The sequence below is a fragment of the Palaemon carinicauda genome, chromosome 18, assembly GCF_036898095.1.
Source record: "Palaemon carinicauda isolate YSFRI2023 chromosome 18, ASM3689809v2, whole genome shotgun sequence".
NCBI lineage: Eukaryota > Metazoa > Arthropoda > Malacostraca > Decapoda > Palaemonidae > Palaemon > Palaemon carinicauda.
Window position 1 is genome coordinate 17,058,636 of NC_090742.1, and position 20,298 is coordinate 17,078,933.

Consider the following 20,298-nt stretch of genomic DNA (forward strand, 5'->3'; position numbering starts at 1 on the left):
ATGTGTTTTGTTTGGAGGATTAGGGATTTTTATTAACTCCAGCTCTCAGGGTATAAGAATACATATACAAAATTATAATTTGACTTACAATAATAGTACAAAATGGCAGTAAAAAGAAGCAAAACTACTTTTATTCACATATCTATATAATACTGTACATATATCCGTATACCCATATATACCTTGTAACTTTTTTTTTATCTTTTTATTAAAAAGTTAAATTACATATTCTTTACAATTACAATATTTACAGTATAAACACATTTAATTGCATTTTTCTATAAACAAACCCATCTACTTTAACAATTTACAACATCACACATCTTGATTTTGATTTTCAGTCACTCAAAAACAATAATCTATATACTTTTTGTAATGACAAATCGCTACCCAACCAATGGAACCTGTTGAACTTGTTGACAAACTTGACAAACTTGGTTGACACTTGACAGCTTCAACTTACTATCGTCAGTATCGTCGTCCAAAACTCCAGAAGTTTTATTTACGGTATATGATGTCATGGAGGTACTAGCTGCTCGATAACAGTCTGTTTCTCACTGCAGGCTAAAAACGGTATGAATAATGTATAAATTGTTTCCAATTGCCCAAAATTAAGTTAGATTACAAATGAAATGTGTATATTACTTGCTAATCGGTCTAAGCTTTGGGATTTAAAATCTTTGTTGATTGTTATTGGTTTGTGTATATTTGTTACCATTTCTTATCGACACAATTCACATATTTATAGGCCTAACATATCTTAATTAAGCAGTTAACTAAGCCTGACATACATAGGGGGTTTTGGAAGATTAAGAAAGGGGGTGCCCTTCCCGATAAGGAAAGAATTAATCCCCCCTTAGATGAGGAACAAACTTTGGTATTTTTTTATTATTATTAATTAGTGACGATGTTTGGGTAAAGATTTACTAAGAAATCTAGACCTTTGCCAATGTATCACTGTGTAATATCATAAGTGAATTGGCCAAATGTTATAAGCGACAACTGTAATGAGGGAAACTAAGGGTAAATATGTATTCATGCACCGTTCGTGGTAACCTCAGTGAAATGTAGTTATGCAGACACATTTCCGAGCCTTTGTATATCAGTGGCCAGTTCCTCACGCATTGATTAAAATTGGACATCAAATAACCTAAACTTTTCCCCCTATCCTAACCTACAAGCCGTGTCCTTGCCTACTTGTCTAGCCCCCTGCGGCCCCCCTTACAATGCCATATTCTAAGTTAGACATAATGATACGTACAGGTGGCCGCTATCATACGTACACCTCCACATTTTCTTGTATTTCAAATGATTTTGAATTCCATTTCTACCATGAATTATAAGTGAGAGCATATTTTCTCCAACAATTGAGAGCGAGAATTTTATCAAGACATTATCATGGAAAATGAGTTTCAATTCCTTTCTCTGTACCTATGCCAACTTGGTTTGCATTTGTGCTAAAGGTGTAAGGAAATTAAAGTGATAGGATATATCCTAAGACAACATATATTATGAGAATGACAGATAATAGATTGACGAAAAGAATAGCGATCCGCCAGAGAATGCAAAGGAAGCAGGGGAAAGAAGAGAAGACTGTGGATCAACGAGTTAAAATTTTTTACGGAGGTAGACTGTCATGGAAAGACGAACAAATGGGAGTGAAAGGACTTGTCTGAGGCCTTTGTTTTGCAATGGATTATCAATGACTGATGGTGGCGATGAGGATAATGAAGGTATGCTGTATACCCTACCTAACCTGACGTAGATCACAGTGGACTTGCTATGGCCTACACCACTAAGACCACCTTTACCCTATACTAATACTGAAAAATTATCTAAGTGATAAGAAGGCAATAATTCATTGTCCTTTAACTTCAAAATCTTTAGTATCTCAAATATGTAATTTTTTTTTTTTCTTTTTTTTATACAGTAAATAAGTGCATATGCAAAGCTGCATAGAAGTAAATTGCTTAGCATGAACAGATTGTGTCCATGTCATCCATACAAAGTTGGATCTATGAATACATTATACCATACCTAATCATAGGGTAGGAGAAGGACACTCCAAAATCAAACCATTGTTCTCTAGCCTTGGGTAGTGTCATAACCTCTGTGCCATGGTCTTCCACTGTCTTGTATTAGAGTTCTCTTGCTTGAGGGTGCACTCGGCCACAGTATTCTATCTTCTTTATCTTCCTCTTGTTTTGTTAAAGTTTTTATATGAAATATTTGTTTTAATGTTTTTGCTGTTCTTGAAATATCTTATTTTAATTGTTAGTTACTTTTCTTTTAGTTTGTTTATTTCCTTATTTCTTTTCCTCATTGGGTTATTTTCCCTGTTGTAGCTGCTGGGCTTATAGCATCCTACTTTTCCAATGACTGTAGGCATTTTCTTTTGGTAAATATGCAATATTTTAATTTCTAGTCTAATACATGGACCATATAATTTTCCTAATTATTTTATGTTTTATCTATTTCCAACTATGAATATTAGGGCAAAGTACCCATTCATGAGTTTATTATCCACCAGTACATGGAAATAATTTGTCATAATTACCTGTTATTCATCTCATGTCCCTCAGATGGTCTTCGCATCACTGGCTCCCTTTGCTTGCAATTAAACGTTATCTCATTGTTCCCCTGTTATGCTAAACATTACATGGATGTACTGTGTATGCTAGCCGTTTGAGTCTCTATGAGAGTTTATAATTAGGCACACAGTATTTACATTATTTCTTACCTTAATTTGGGGATTGCGAAGGTAAAGGTTCCTCTGTTGATAGGGGAAGTACTGAGTGCACCTCTTATTAAGGGGTGGGTGTATAATTTGGCAGCTTCAAGTAGGAAATTGTGCAGACATATTGACCTCTTGAGCTGGTGAATAAATTCATATTAATATGGTAATTCATCATCTAACATTAATTTGGTTATTGTGATTATTCCTAACTGATGAATAAATACATAATGAGATAATTGTATACCATACAGTAATCAGATAATGAGATGAACGTTTAATTCTGTATACAGTAGGTATTCCTTTATCATTCCACCACAGAGAATGTAACTTGTCATTGTGCCAAAGCCTCTCAATGTTTGTTTGCACTTTACTTTTATACAAACTTTTTGAGGTTTAAAATAGGGAATGTCTTCAGTGGAGCTGGAGCGACGTTGAAATCGTTAATGAGGTATTTAAGAACAGGTGGTGAGCGTGTGGTAGTAGACCCGACCATCCTCATGTCAAAGACCTCTCACTTATAGATTCAGCCACAATGAGTACGGACATACTGTTGTTTCTCTATCCAAGTCTGTTTAATTTCTTTCCTAGCTTTTAGTTTGAATGATGGGTAATGCAGCTTTATATCAATAATGGAACGAAGCAAGAATAAGTATGTGTTGGACCTGTATCAGTTAATGGCCAAGCCAGCAATAGATGCACTCTACCAAGTGTAGATCGTGACCTCCCATTGGTCGGGCGTTTTCCTTGAGGTGTGGAAGGGTAAGTTTCCTTTGGCCTTATTCTGACAATCCAACGAATTAATGGAGAGACTATTTAGCACTTTGCTCTCCTCTTCGAGTTTGCCGTTAGCTGAAGTATCTGTGTATACTCTAAACCCCAGGCTTAGGTCCTGGATACTTTATATGCTTCAGGAGCAGGGAGAAATTGGATTCAGGGAGTTTTTTTTTTTTTTTTTTTTTTAGGTTTTGTGGAGTGAATTGTTCATTGCACTCCAGTGTATGGTGGAAGCTCTTTCTTGTAGAGTATCGACGACAAGTGACCAAAGGAAGGCTTTGTATTCTGTAGACCTTACAGATAGGCCATCGATGTCTTTTCAAAGAAACTGGTAGATAAGGCTTTAGCTACTTTTTCCTGGTGACCCGACTTCCGGTACCCTGGTGGTGACAATGGTGATTCCAGTGCAGTCAGTGTCAGTGACCCCAGTGTAGAGTGTTGATTCCTGGACTCGGTGCTTCCTAAGTTTGATTCTAGCTGGACTTCTTATCCACCTATAAGTGAATCTCCCCCATTTTGAAAGACCAAAGGTTTTTAGGCTATACAGTATGTGTAGAACAAGAAACAAAATTTAAAAGGAATGTGTATTTTCTCAGCTATAAAAACCTGAGTCCTTTAACGTTCCCACCTTAATCACCTCTTTCAGTCCTGAGTTGAAGGCCTAAAGTGAGGAGTCTGATAGGCTGGTGGGCGGTACTACTTGCCCGTGCTCACTACCTGTCGTTAACTACCTTGTTAACAATTTCAACTGCCATTCCAGTTCCACTGAGGACATTCCTTATTTTTCTCTCCCGCTCCGTGCTATCAAACACTCGCCATCAGACAAAGGTCTACCTTTGTTATATTTGGCCCTCCCAAACTTAGATTCATCCACTTTGAGAACAATCCCAGTCTCCCCAATAGCTGGTAAGTTCTGATAGTAACTTTTTATTACTTCAGGACAATAAGACCTTCAGTTGATCAAAGTTTGTAAGGTCCACTTAAGGTTATGGGTAATAGTGGCAAGCAGAAAAAATCTTTGAAGGAAAATTTTCACAAACAGGAGTATTTACCTCCCATGAACAGAGCCTTTTCTAAAGAAAGTGCCCTAAAATGCAGTTACGGAAAAGCCACATTCATGACGCATTCCCTTCATAGCAATTCACTGATTGGTTAAAAATCCCACCGATTTAATTGAGGTCTAAAGTCTCACGGCTGTCAGCAGGTAGGGCACTGTATAGCTGAAGGGATGACTCCATGTCCTTGAATAAACTTGTAGGCTAGGTTGTTTTTCTAAAAAGAGATATGGTACTTTCCACTCCTGTAAGGAATACCCAGAACATACTGTCTTTGTGATGGAACTGAAGAGAGGGGGGATGAGTGTTATAAAACAACATCCTCATACAAAAAAATATAGCTGCCCAAAGAGGTTGAAAACAACTAATGCGCAGTAACACACCATCAGTCTCCCAAAAGTAGAAAAATGGCAAGATAGCCAGCATTCATCCATTTTTTATAGTGAATTTCTTTTTTGTATCAGCGCTAATTGGAGAAGATTATAGGGGATTTTGTGAAATAAGAGGATTAGTGCGAAGGCAAAATGAAAGTTCTATAAAGATTGTTGATCAGCAGTTGTTTATGGGACCGAGACGTGGGCAGCAAAGAAGACCCAAGAACAAAAACTTGAAGTGCTAAAAATTGTGATGCTGAGATGGTTGTGTAGAGTCACAAGAAGAGATAGAATCAGAAATTACTACTGTATATTAGAGGAATAGTAAAAGAAATAGAAGTGTCGAAGGAGGGTCAGCAAAGAATACTATTGTATAGTGGTTTATTCGTGTTTGTAAGTGGATCAAGAATATACAAGTGGATAGAAGGGAAAGGAAAGGAAAGACAAAATTTGGATGGAGTGATAACATAGTAACTGATATGTGGGAGAGGATGTGGAGAAGGTTGATAGAAAGCAGCAACTGAGCACAAAGAAGAGGACCTTTTTCCAGGGATGACTTTCTAAGAGATGTTTTCAACTCTAATGCGCTCAGGGAAGATTTCAAGCCCTCCTCTTTTGCAAGGAATATTTTGAATCTATATTTGTCCTGGAATGATTGCAGTGCAATCCTTTTCAGTGAAACTTTTCTCTTCTACCTATTTCCAGTGAAAGTTTCAAGGGATATTTCCAACTCTTAACTGCTGCAGGGAATGTGGGAGATTACTACTTTTCAAGGGATGTTTTCAGCCCTTCATTTTTCATGTGAAAGTTTAAACGCAATCCCTTTCCAAGTGGTGTTTTTAAAAAGGTTAATGGTAAATGGTGACCGCACATAGAAATTGGTGAAAGACGAAGACAAGAGAGAGGAGTTGGTATTAGGTCTAATGAGGGGCTGTTAAAATAAATCTTGATAAAGGATTTGCTTTGTATATCTAGGAAGAATACAGATTACGTTACGAATTAGTTGTGTTCTTCAGAGAACCTATACAGTACAGCTTAGTACAGTGTAGAGATTTTGATGTTAATACAGTTTGATGTATTAACTAGTTTGAAAGGAAGCTTTAATTAGTAAGCGTTTGAGAGAATATATCTTATTGTAAAGCCAATGTTGGAAATTAGTTGATATGGAAACTCTATTTCCCCAGAGAAGATTTTGATGAAATGCTTTACACACACCATATGTATGTGACTAGATATTACTCATAGAAAGGTCATATATTGCTAAATTTTATTTATAAAGTCTTGTCCATAATTTCAACATGCACTAGAATATATTGAGGTAAAAGGAAGGTAATAACAAGCAGGATATCTGATCAATTCATTGTTATTTCTTAAATAGGAAACTACAACATGGATGACCATCGCCCATACCTTCCACCTGAATGGAGCAATGAAGAGAGAATACGCACATTGATGGGACCAATGCCCGTTGCTCAAGATGAGGTAGCAAGAACTGCTCGTCTAACATTTTGGACAGCAGCTATTCATCACTGGTGCAGCGTTACAAAAAAGTTAACTTTCACCCTTCAGGTATGCTTGCTTTGTTGTAAAGTCGATGTATTGCTTATGACTGGCAGGATATTAAAATTCTTTCTTTGGGTGATAATTAAGCTCAAACACTTGTTGAAAGTATTAATTGTATGAATTTTCTTTCATTTCCGTGGAATGATCATGGTGGGCTGTTTTTCTTGTCATGTTGTTTTAAGATGTTAAAAAGAAGGGTTGAAATAGTAAATTGATAAATGGGTTCATTGAGACTGGTGATGAGTACAGTATTGTAAGTTGACATTTATTTTAACTGGTAATATTTTGGTATTATACAAATGTTTGAATTTTGTGGAAATACAAATTAATTTTTAAGGTGGACAGAACCATTGTTCATAACAAGGTTGTAAGGAAAATGGAGACAATACCAAGGTAATAATGTGTTAGCCTTATTTTTCAGTATTATTGTATGTTTATTTTGTGGATAGTCAGTAAAACCAACATTTTGATAAACATTATCTTAAGATAAAGTATCTAGCCCTAAATCTCCAAAAACTGCTCAAAATTTAATCCCATTGGCAACACTGCTAACTCCTATTCTATCCCCCAGTTGGCAACACTGCCAGCTGAACTGGCTAACCACCCTATTTGAAAATCAGTTGTTAATGAGCATTAGCACTCGGGCTGTAAACAGCTCAATCGCATGTTGAATTTCCAATGCGTTTTTTAACCCAGAAAGAACTTTCATTCTTCAGTGATTGTTGGTTCTTCCTTAACAACCAGTTACCCCTTTTAGTAGTTTAGTGATATCATGTGTGGATCTTCATTGATTTTGGGTAATTTTTGCACAATGGTTTTGGAATTTTTCATCTTATAATCTCAGGATAATTCTGCAATTCTTCCTTCGTAACCAGTGAGGAACTGTCCTTCATATGGTATGCGGATGAGTTATAGGGAGTATGACCCACATGACAGTTATACTAGATGCAGAGGCAGTGTATGCGATTAAGTCTTGGTCCGATGGCAAAAAGACTGCATATGTGAAATATCAGAAGCCTTTGCTATACAAGAGGGCTCAAAGGAGAAGAAAAAGTCTTTAGCGAGTGATGAATTTCTTGATATATCAACTATGGAGTCTGGTTCTGCTGCATCCAGCACTGGCAATCCCGATACAGATTTCCTTTATGCCCCTGCTCTTTGCAACCAGTTTTTACACCTGTAGGGTCTATTGAGTTTGAGTCCTGGCTTCTTTCCCTTGGAGGTAGTTGGGGTAAAAAAGTAGTCTTTACAGCAGAAGTCAGACTGTGACACTTCAATAAATTTAACAATTTAACAGAAAATCTTAAGTTTTCTTTTACTAAGATGTCTAATAACGTCATGGTTTCTCTTTCTGCTCCTCGTCAGGTACCTGTTGATTGTACCCAGGGTAAGGTACGACAGATCCCCCAGCTTATGAATCCGGACATGGCTGGACCAAGCTGGTGCTTGATGATAATTTGCCCATTGATTCCCCTCTTGATCCTGCAATAGTGCTGTTGAGTACCGAGGTGAGGGGTGGTGGGGTGGACTTGGCTCTGGCTAAAGTCTGGTAGGCATCAGGGCTTATCTAGAAGTGTGATGGGTGGACCACTTAAGGGGTTGGATAGTGATAATGATGATGGCAATGCTGATCTTTTTAACGAGGAACAAGATGGCAAGTTTCATAGGCTATTTGAGTTGATCTTGTGTTTTTATCTTCAGGCGAGGCCAAAGAAAGATTCATCTCCTCCCTTGATACATCAGGGGATGGGTCTCCCCAGTTGTGCAAATCTTTCCGTTTTCTCTGCCCCAAAAGTATGCTAAGGTCAGAGCTGATATCTTGGCTAAAGTTTTTAAGGTGATTGAAGAAAAGAAGTTTTCTTCTCTACATCTCTCAAGCTGAATCCAGAGTTTGTCCGGCTTTTAGGTAAGCCTTTGCCTTCTATGAGGGCATCAGTTTTTGTTCCTCTAAAGAATTTTGTGGTGATGGAGTCTGGTCTTAATTCATTGCAGGAGATTCAGTTGTTCAATAAGTGGCTTATAGAAGGCCTGTTGAGGTACATTAAGAATTCTGCTTCTGTCTTGTAACAAAACTCCCTTACAGCTAATGTGCAGTCCTTCCTCGTCTCCTTGAGGCATGAACTGTATGTTTGCCTTCTTCCTCCTTCAGTCTCAGAGGGACAGATAGACCGGTTGCTGGCTGCGACACTTTTCAATGAGTCCCTGTTTGATAGAACAGTTCTTTCAATTTTTTTCTAAGCACCAGGTTGATGTCGCTACTGAAATCCAAAGGGCATTATCACCAGCTTTGCCTCTTGAGCTTCCTCCCCTTTGATCGGGTGGTAATGTAAGGCAGGTTCTGGAGGTGGGCAGCTGACTTTGATTCAGTCTTATGCTGCTGCTGACAGTTTTTCATTAAGGTTCTCTTGGAATTTTCAGACCTTTAGCAGGGTTACTTATTCTATTTTAGAGTAATCAACTCTGCTAGGAGTCTAATTTCTTATTTCTTTTGGTGTCTAAAGTTTATTCTTGTTCAACCTGTTCTGTCCAAAAAGGGGAAATATTTCCATATCCCTCCTCCTGTCATTGTGGGAAATCATGTGATTTAAATTACCTTAAGGTAATGATTATAAATATGCAATATTGTTAATAGAATTAATATTGATTTATACCTGGATAATTTATGCAGCCCCATCCAACCTTCCCAACATGTGTTGCAAAGCTAATTTTCAAATTGGGTGACCAGCTGGTTCAGACAGCAGTGTTGCCAACTGGGGACAGAATAGAAGGTAGCAGGGTTGCCAATGTGGTTGAATTTAAAGCAGGTTTTTTGTTTATTTAAAGCTGGATAAATTATTCAGGTAAGTACTGTATTATTAATGATAATCTTATACAAATTTAATTTTTTGTTGCATTTTTCAGGAAAGTCTTTCTGCCTTTAGACGAGGCACTCAGCAACCTTTGTGTCTACCAGAAGTATTGCTGCATATGAATAGGTAAAGAATTATATTTTTTATCCTGCTTTAAAGAATATTCATTAGATTAGTGGTCACTATAAGTGATATTACTCATGCGGTTTCAGTTATATTTCTAAATTGAACAAATTGGCCCCATAAACTCTTTACAAGTTTCGTGGAACATTTGTGCAATAGTGTTAGAGGGTTAAAAAGTTTACGAATGTAGTTATTTTAAACTCCTTTCTGCCTCCAGTCCTTGAAATATGAATGAAAATATGTAAATTATATAAAGATTTACATTGTACTGTGCATGTAATTTAATTTCAGTGGGGTTTCAACACTATTGTATTTTGGTAGAAGTCATATCTACAATCAACATAGTTCCAAAAACTATTTGTATACTTAATACTACAAATCTTTGGCTTTTGAAGCTGGAATGACCATTAAGCTTTTAATGAGGTAAACAAAGCTGGCTGCTGGGTGGCGGGTAGTCACTAATACAGTAACCCTCAAAGTTAGAGACCACACTTCCCTACAATAGTCACTGAAACTCTGTCATGACAAGGAGCGGGGAAAGGGGAAAGAAGTGAGAGATGATCTACAATAGTGGTTGGATGACAAGAACCTCACCAGGGGGGTTTCGCTCAACTCATCACCTCTGGAGATTCTGCTGTTCATAGACGCATCCAAAGAGGGTGGAGTACACACTGAGGATCCTGACTGCCTCAGGAGTGTGGTCCGAAGACAAAAGGATCCTGCATGTCAACCTATTTGGAATGTAAGCAGTGCTCGTGGCACTGCAGACTTTCCAATGGAGTTTGGTAGGGCACCCTGCAACTTGGCGAACCAAGCACACACTCGGGCATTTAACAGCACTGTAGATCTGTCAGCAAAATACTTTCCAGGCAAGAGGAATATACTAACAGACTCTCAGCTGCCAGGGGAAGGTAGGAGGATCAGAGTGGTCCCTTCATTCCTACTGGTGGAAAGACGACTTGCAGGTTGGGGGGTCTCTAACGATTGACTTGTTTGCCCCCCGGCAGAACGAGAAACTCCCAATTTTCAGCTCTTTAATTCTAGACTTGATGCCTTCCGACATCCTTGTGACAACCTAGACCATACGGCTTTCCTCCCTTTTGCCTGGTGTCCTGAAATCAACAGACTGTTCCCGCAAACATCAGGCTAACCTTGGTGGCCCTAAAGTTTCCAAAAGTCATTTGGTTTCCAGATCTGCTAATGCTTGTCAAGGTACTGGTAGTACCACCTCAATGGGCCAATTTCTTGTCAGCCCCACCTTCAGAGGTACCACAGTTCAGTAGCTTCCCTGTCACTTCATGGGTGGAGACTATCTAGTATCTCCTCCAAGCAAAAGGCTTTTTACAAGGCAGTGCACAGGAGATTTATAGATAGCTGCATAGATCCTCTGCAGCTGTCTATGAGGGTAAGTGAGGCATATCCAGTTGAAGACTGGATACTTCTCTGGTCAGAGCCTCTCTGCAACTGATTGCTGATTTAATTCTTAGACCTTTCCTCTGCATGGGTATTGTCCATGCTTACGAGGAGCTTTGAGCATACTTGTCCATGCAGAGAACTCAAACACCCCCCCCCCCCCAGTTTGGGACATCACCAGAGTTCTCAGCTCCCTTAGGCATTCACAGTAAAAACCCTTAAAAGAGGGTCAGATAGGAATATAACACCCAAACTGGTCTTCCTTCTCCTTTTAGACTGGGCAAAAAGGAGATTTTGATATCCTTTTGTGGCATAGTCCCAAAACCCTATTGTCCAGCCCAAGGTTCAAGTTCCTCGTCACCCTCCATGACGCTACTGTACTAGCGATCGGGATGACCTATTTCTTTGCCCATTGAGGGTGCTACGACGCTACCTTGAGAGAACCCACCGGGTCAGATCAGAGCACCAGAGGTTGTTCCTCACCAGTTCAGACCACAGCATCAGAGGTTGTTCCTTAGCACTGGTAGGGTGAAAAAACCAATCTCAAAGGCCAATCTCTAAGAATACCATATCTTTCTGGCTTCGGGAAACGATCAGATGAACGTATACCGCTTACAGAGAACCCACAAGTGAACCATCAACAGTGTTAGCCCATGTGGTCAGGATTATCGGCTCTATCCTAGCCATCAGGAGGAATCAGTCCATAGCGCAAGTGCTGAAGGTAGGAGTCTGGAAGCGCTAGGTAACCTTCACCTCTCACTACCTACAGGAGTATACCCACAAGTCCCTAGATAGCTGCTAAACCAGTTGTATACCGAGCCTAGCTCCCTCACGGGACAAGAAGCATCTAGTAGATCGCAGTCGGGGGCTAAGTCCAAGAATAAAAGGTAAGAATGACTGGCCTTTTTCCTTTCTTCTTCCCCTCTTTTGGGGTTCGAGGCCTTCTCCAATCTCTCACTCTGTGACATGTCTTGTGGTAATTGAGAGGAGATGCTTTTGTATCTCATGAGGGCTTTATGGTGCTATCTGAAAAGTGGTCTTCATTACAGGCATAGTGCAGTATCATTTCCTCAGTAGTGGCAGAACCAAGAAAGAGGTTACAAAGAGCACAATCTTTATCAGTCTTCATGAGACGATACATAGAGCATATGGCTAGACTTCTGAGATGGTCTACCAACTTGAACTAGAGCGTTCGAATTCAAGTGTATTCTGTAGGTCCCACCTTATCCTTGTAGAGGAATCTTACAGAGATAGGAAATCCCAAACAACTCTCACAGCCTTTTACTTTCAGGAGAATGCTAAAAGGTCCATTTGCACTTTAGTTCTTGGTCCTTTGGTGGCTGCTCAAGTAGATATGTAGCCAGCCCAACACTCACAGGGGACGGAAAGCATCTTGTTTCCTTCTCTTCTCTTGGGGTTGAAGCGATTGTACCGTTACTTGCTGGATCTGACTTTGATACTGTAAGCTACACTTCTGAGCACCATTCTTATTAAACTAGAGCTATAAGTAGCTCAACAAAGGAGGGAATGTGGAATGAATACCAAACCCATTGGTCATCATATGCCAGGTCTTTCATTCCGAACTTTGTTGTCTTCAGGGAGGATTCCTTCATTATCCACGTACCAGGTACATATCATGTACAGGATTAGCCTTATCAGCCTGCTTGTCCCTATTATGGGCAGATAGTGTGTTGCTGGAGTCGTCTCCCTCGCTCCCTGACAGAACAAGGGAGACTGGTATATTTCAAGTAAGAAAAAGAACCAACTGCTCCATTTCTAAGGGACTTCCTACTAGTCAACAAGCGAGTCTCCCTTTTTTATAGGACGAAAGATTTGTTCAATATACACGTAGGAACACATCAATTTTAAATAATTTCTAATTTTTTTATATATACAGCACAAGCCCGAGTCCTTTAAAGTTAAACTTCCCACCTCAACTACCCACCTCAACTACCCCTCTCAGTCCTGAGCCGAAGATCAAAAGTGAAAAGTCTTTGCCAGGATGGTGGGCGGGGTCACTCACCTGTCATTAACTTCCTCTCCAATGAATTCGACAGCAGCTGATCCAGCTTGTGCTGAAGACATTTCCTATTTTAAAGGACTCAGATTTGTTTAGCTAGGAAAAGTACGAATTACTTTTAAAATGTGTTATATGTCTTTGACAGCTTATATGAATGGTTCTTGTATACTTGTAAGTAAAATGAAAAACTAAACATTAATTCATACGCATTTGCTCTTTCAGGCTAGGGGAAGTTGTGCCACTTGATGAATTGCCTTTGGGCGAGTCAGATGAAGAATCTTGGGTTGGATGGGGAAGAAGAGTATTTATAGCGACACCATCAAGATTTGCGTGGAACAAAGTGAAACAGGCACTGGGAGCTAATAATATTCAGTCGAAAGTTTTTGTTAATGCAAAATTATTACAGGTGATTAGAACAAAGTGCTACTGTATTTAATGCATTGGTGTTTTTGATATTCAACATAGAAATTTTGAATTTACCATCTAATATGGAGTTTTTATGATAAAACAAAGTTTTATGAATACTTACCTGGCAGTTATATATACATAGCTAATAATCTCTATTTCGGCAGAATTTTTCTAAACGCGGCAACCGCCTTGTGGTGGTTGGGTGGTTACACCCGTTAAAGGGTGGTACGAGGAATCATTCCCGTTTTCTGTTCTTCAGTTCATCTATGCCCGACCTGTCTCCTGAGGGGAGGTGGGTGGGCCTTCGAATGTATATATAACTGCCAGGTAAGTATTCATAAAACTTTGTTTTATCATAAAAACTCCATTTTTATGAATAGAACTTACCTGGCAGTTATATATACATAGCTGATTAATACACTTGGAGGAGGGTGATAGACAGTAAACATCGTTGGGGAAACAACCAAAAAAGTTGTAGGATAAAAAACACCTTGATTCCTTACCTGCTAAGGTAGCTGACTTCAAAGGTTCCTGCCTCTTGAGTCGCTTTCCCTTAGGAGTGTCAGCCAGGATGTGACCTGCAGTGCTGAAAACACTCAGTCGAGTCTGTCAACGGGGTAAGACAAACAATCTGACTAGACTTCAAGACTACCTATAGCCCAATATAAAAAACTGCAACCTTGCCACAACCAACCACCTAACCTTTGCAAAGTAGATAAAAATTATCTAACTAGACTGAGGTGACTGTACACAAGTCGAAGTCCTCAGACAACCATTAAAAACACCAACCCACGCACAAGTATACAAAACTAAGGTTGAGGGGAGGTAGTAACTCCTTTGCCTAATACAGAAGCCGTAGCTACGTATGGGCCCAAGGTATAGCATTTCTCATAATCCACTCTCACCTCTCTGAGGTAATGAGAGGCGAACACAGAGTTGCTCCTTCAGAATGTCGCATCCATAATTTGTCTGACCGACATGTTCTTGCGGTAAGCAAGCGAGGTCGCAATGGCTCTCACTTCGTGAGCCTGCACTTTTAAAAGTCCGAAGTGTTCCTCCTCACACAAGAGAAGCGCTTCTCTTATAACTTCCCTCAGGAAAAAAGACAAAGCGTTCTTGGAAAGGGGCTTCAGAGGATCTTTCACAGAACACCACAAGGAGCTAGAAGAGCCTCTCACATTTTTTGTGCGAGACAAGTAGGCCTTGAGGGCTCGTACTGGACAGAGGAACCTCTCTTGCTCTTGACCCACTAGGTTAGTCAAGTTAGGAACCTCAAAGGTCCTTGGCCAGGGCTTTGAAGGGTTCTTGTTCTTTGCGAGGAAGTCTAATCTTAAGGCACAAACTGCCCCATTCAGATTGAAGCCTACCTGCTTTTCAATTGCATGGACTTCACTGACTCTTTTAGCTGTTGCTAAGGCCAAAAGGAAGAGGGTTTTCTTCGTAACCTCCCTAAGGGGAGCCTGTGAGATGGGCTCAAATCTCTTGGTGCACAGAGATTTAAGAACCACATCAAGGTTCCAAGAAGGGGGCTTTAACTGGACCTGCTTGGTTGTCTCAAAAGACTTCCAGAGGTCATGTAAGTCCTTATCATGAGATAAGTCCAAGCCTCTATGCCGACAGACTGAAGCGAGCATACTTTTGTACCCCTTGATTGTGGACACAGCCAGCTTAGCGTCCTGCCTGAGGTACAACAAGAAATCAGCAATCTGGCTCACAGAGGTAGTGGATGAGGAAATCTTGTGCTTCCTACACCAAGCCCTAAAAGTCTTCCACTTGGACTGGTAAACCCTCTGTGAAGAGACCCTCCTCGCTCTGGTGATAGCTTTCGCAGCTTGCGCTGAAAATCCTCTCGATCTGACGAGCTTCTCGATAGTCTGAAGGCAGTAAGATTGAGAGCGAGGGGGTTTTGATGATACCTCTCGAAGTGGGGTTGTCTGAGCAGCTTTGGACTTGCAGGGAGGCTTCTTGGAAAGTCCATCAACAACTCCACCACCTCCGTGAACCATTCCCTCATCGGCCAGAAAGGAGCTATCAGGATCATTCGTCCCGAATCGAGGAGAGCGAATTTCCTGACTACCAGATTGATGATCTTGAACGGGGGAAAGGCATACGTGTCCATCCCCGTCCAATCCATCAAAAAGGCGTCCACTGCTATTGCCTCCTTGTCCGGAACCAGGGAGCAATAGTTGGGGATCCTCTTGGATAAGTTGGAGGCGAAAAGATCGATGAGGGGTCTCCCCCACAGCCTCCAGAGACTCTGACAGGCCTGTTGGTTGAGGGTCCATTCTGTGGGAAGGACCTGCCCTTTCCTGCTGAGCATGTCCGCCCTCACATTTCTCTATCCCTGAACAAACCTTGTCAGCAGACCTATCTTGTTCTCCTTCGCCCAAAGAAGGAGCTCCCTTGCTGTTTCAAACAGAGACAGAGAGTGAGTCCCCCCTTGCTTTCTGATGTAAGCAAGAGCTGTGGTGTTGTCTGAGTTGACCTCCACAATCTTCCCAGACACCAAGTCTTTGAAGGCCTTTAGCCCCAGAAAAATGGCCATCAGCTCCTTGTTGTTGATGTGCCATTCCAGCTGATTTCCTTCCCAATAGCCTGAGACCTCCTTGCTTCCTAGTGTTGCCCCCCAACCTGACTCTGATGCGTCTGAAAACAACACTAGGTCTGGGTTCTTCTTGTGTAAGGAGATCCCTTCCCCTAACAAGGCTGGATCCAGCCACCACTTCAGAAGATTCTTGACTTATGCTGGAATGGGGAAGGAAAAGGAGTCTTCCTGCGTCCTTCTGTTCCACGTTTTCGAAAGAAAGTGCTGTAGAGGCCTTAGATGGAGTCTCCCCAGAGAGACAAACTGTTCGAGGGAGGATAGAGTTCCCAGCAAACTCATCCACTCCTTCGCTGAGCACCTCTTCTTGTCCAGGAAAGTTCTGACTTTTTCGAGACACTTGGTCTGTCTTTCCTGTGAGGGAGAAGCCCGAAAAAGAACTGAATTCAGAACTATCCCCAAATAGAGAATAGTCTGATTCGGCTTGATCTGAGACTTCTCCCTGTTGATGACCAGGCCTAGATCTTGAGCCATCATAAAAGGGTTTTGTAAATCCTCCAGACATTTCTCCCTCGATCGTGAACGAATCCGCCATTCGTCCAGATAGAAGGATATCCTTATTCCCTCTTGATGCAGCCAGCCTGACACATTCGCCATTATCCTGGTGAAGACTTGAGGAGCCGTGTTGAGACCGGAGCAAAGAGCTCTGAATTGGAAACACTTGCCCTGCATTACAAATCTCAGGTACTTCCTTTAAGTCGGATGGATGGGGACATGGAAATACGCATCCTGCAAGTCGAGGGACACCATCCAGTCCCCTGGACGTACTGATGCCAGCACCTACTGAGTCGTCTCCATGGAGAACTTTGTCTTCTCCACAAAGACGTCGAGAGAACTGACATCCAGGACTGGTCTCCATCCGCCCGAGTTCTTGGGGACTAGAAACAGGCGATTGTAAAAGCCTGGGGAGGATAGATCCCGAACCGGTTCTATCGCTCCCTTGTCTAGCATTTGATCGACTAGGTCTATTAGGGCCTTCTGTTTCCCCGGATCTGTGTACCGGGCTACTAAGGCCAGCGTAGCATCTGCGAGAGGAGGTTTCTTCAGAAAGGGGATCTTGTATCCTTCCTAGATGACTGAGAGGGACCAGGTGTCCGCCCCTCTCCTCTTCCAAGACAGCCAAAAACCTGACAGTCTTGCGCCTACTGTCTGGAGGAGACGAACTTCATTTTCTGGAGCGAGGTCTGAACGAACCTGGTAGATCTTGGTCCTGACTCTTGCCTTCTTCCTCTAAAATCTGGTCTTGAAGAAGTAGTCCTGCCCCAAAAGGGCTGCTGGAATTTCTTTTCCTCTCGTTTCGAAGGAGGAGTGGCTGCCAAGGGCTTACGAGCTGAACGAGATAATAGGTCTTGAGTGGTTTTTTGGGCCAGCGAAAGCGTAATGTCTCTAACCAGGGACTCGGGAAAAAGATGTGGAGACGGGGGCGTAAAGAAGCTCAGACTTCTGCGCAATGGTAACAGACCTTGAAGTAAAAGAGCAAAGCAGGGCTTCTTCTTTAGGATCCCAGCTGAAAACAGCGCAGCCAACTCATTCGCCCCATCTCTGAGGGCCTTGTCCATACAAGACATAATACAGTGATACCTCGGTAGTCGAACGACTCTATACTCGAACAATTCGGAGTTCGACCAAAATTTTCGAGAAATTTTTGCTGCGGTGCTCGACCAAAAATTCGGTACTCGACCAGCCGAACACGTGACGACCGCATGGGCTTTGTGATGATCGCGCCATCTCGGCCACTCTCGCTTGTTCGGGAAGCATCAGTTCTCTCGAGAGCGTCACTCAGACAACGCGCGATCAGCATTCGTTGTGATTTAGTGATTTTCAGTGCTTTTAATTGCTTTTTTAGCTTTCATAATGAGTCCCAAGAAAGTAATGAGTGTTAAGGGGAAGGAGAAGAGGAAAACAGTGCGAACAACGATCGAGTTGAAGAAGGAAATTATAGCGAAATATGAGAATGGTGTACGAGTGTCCGATTTAGCGGTAGAATACGGAATGGCGAAGTCGACCATTTCTACGTTTTTAAAGCATAAAGAAATGATTAAGAAGGCGAATGTTGCAACGGGAGTTACGGCGGTAACTAAGCAAAGGCCACAAGTGATTGAGGAGATGGAAAAGTTGCTTTTAATATTTATTAAAGAAAAACAGTTGGCCGGGGAAAGTGTTAGTGAAGCGTTCATTTGTGAAAAAGCGTTGCATATCTATGAAGAATTAGTGAAGAAAAGTCCGAGTACCAGTGAAAGTGATTCATTTACATTTAAAGCGAGCAGGGGTTGGTTTGAAAAGTTTCGTAATAGAACAGGTATTCATCGTGTTACTAGGCATGGGGAGGCAGCTAGTTCGGATCAAATTGCAGCCGATAAATACGTGGGGGAATTCGATCGGTACATAAATGAACAAAATTTGATCGCACAACAAGTCTTTAATTGTGATGAGACTGGGTTATTTTGGAAGAAAATGCCAGCCAATACGTACATTACCAAGGACGAGACGAAGATGCCAGGTCACAAGCCAATGAAAGATAGGCTAACATTGTTGCTGTGTGCAAATGCAAGTGGCGATTGCAAGATCAAACCCTTGTTAGTGTACCACTCGGACAACCCCCGGGTGTTCAAACGAAATAATATTTGTAAAAGTGCACTACCAGTTATGTGGCGCTCGAACACTAAATCTTGGGTCACAAGACAATTCTTTACTGAGTGGATAAACGAAGTGTTTGCCCCCCAGGTTAAGGCTTACCTCATTGAAAAGAGCTTGCCAATGAAATGTCTTCTGGTTATGGACAATGCTCCTGCACATCCTCCAGGTCTCGAGGATGACTTGAAAGAAGAATACAGCTTTATCAAAATCAAATTCTTGCCCCCCAATACTACTCCCATACTCCAGCCCATGGACCAACAGGTCATTTCAAACTTCAAAAAACTCTATACCAAGGCCCTTTTCAGAAAGTGTTTTGAAGTGACCAGTGACACGAAGTTGACCCTAAAGGAATTCTGGAAGGAACACTTCAGCATCCTCAACTCTGTTAACATGATTGACCAAGCTTGGCGAGGTGTGACCTATAGGACATTGAACTCTGCCTGGCGTAAGCTGTGGCCATCATGTGTCACAGAGAGGGAGTTTGAAGGTTTCCAACCAGAGGCGGGTCCAAGCACTGCTACCCCTGTAATTTCTGATGACACTGATGTCGTTGAGGAAATTGTTGTCATGGGCAGGAGTTTGGGGCTTGAGGTCGACAAGGATGATATTGATGAGCTTGTAGAAAGCCATTCTACCGAGTTGACTGTGGAGGAATTGTTGCACCTGCAACAACAACAGCAGCAGGATCTGATTGTGGAGCAGGAATCTTCAGAAGAGGATGAGGTAAGGGAGGATGTTCCAAGTTCTCTCATCAATGAAATTTGTTCCAAGTGGGCAGATGTGCAGGCTTTTGCTGAAAAATACCACCCAGAAATTGCAGTAGCAAACCGGGCAGTGCATATGTTTAATGATAGTGTCATGTATCATTTTCGAAGAATACTGCAGAGGAGGAAGAAACAATTAACAATAGACCAGTTTTTCACAAAAGAAAAGAAAGCTGCTACATCAAAGCCTGTTTCTCCTCCAAAGAAGAGACAAAGAAGAGAAGAAACCCCTGAAATAGATCTGCCCACCCTTTCATTGGAGAGAGAAACAACTCCTGAAGGAGAACTACCCCGCCACATCATGGAAGGGGACTCTCCTTCCAAGCAGTAACCTCCCCCTTCCATCCTCTCCACATCCATCCCTGTATGCCATCGAACCGCTGCTCAAAGGTATGTTCACTACAGTACAGAAAATGGTTTAAAATTGTTTTATTTTAGTACAGTAAATGGTTTAAAATTGTTTTATAGGATTTTCTGACCAATTTCATACACATTTAGATAATTATTGTTGTTTAGGTACACGTTTTATTAATATTTTGGGCCTGTTCGAGTGCTTGGGAACGGAATAGAATATATACCATTATTTCTTATGGGGAAAAAAAATTCGGTACTCGAACAAATCGGAGGTCGAACACGGATCTCGAACGGATTATGGTCGAGTACCGAGGTATCACTGTACTGGTAAGGTCCCTAGTTCCTTCCATCTGGTCAGTTCTTCTTGCCAGGGTCCCTAGCGACCAGTCTAGAAAACTAAAAACCTCAAAGGCTCTAAAAATACCTTTGACGAGATGATCCAGCTCCGACATCGACCACATGACCTTGGCTGAGTTGAGAGCATGCCTTTTAGCCGAGTCCACTAAGCCAGGGAAGTCACCCTTTGAGGAGGAAGGCACTCCCAGACCCAAAGGTTCCCCAGTTTCATACCACATACCAGCTTTTGAAGCAAGACGAGCTGGTGGAAACGAGAAGGAAGTCTTAA

At 41.5% G+C, this 20,298-nt stretch overlaps 1 protein-coding gene across 1 annotated transcript in view; it reads left to right on the forward strand.

Moving 5' to 3' along the window:
• The first annotated feature begins 426 nt into the window (after positions 1-426).
• The window catches only part of LOC137657632 (charged multivesicular body protein 7-like), a 76,994-nt gene continuing 57,122 nt past the window's right edge, over positions 427-20,298 (forward strand). The window contains exons 1-4 of the mRNA XM_068392017.1: positions 427-573; positions 6,319-6,509; positions 9,405-9,478; positions 13,131-13,314. Coding sequence (XP_068248118.1) covers positions 6,330-6,509; positions 9,405-9,478; positions 13,131-13,314 — 438 coding nt within the window. The 5' untranslated portion in view covers positions 427-573; positions 6,319-6,329. The remainder of the gene's footprint in view (positions 574-6,318; positions 6,510-9,404; positions 9,479-13,130; positions 13,315-20,298) is intronic.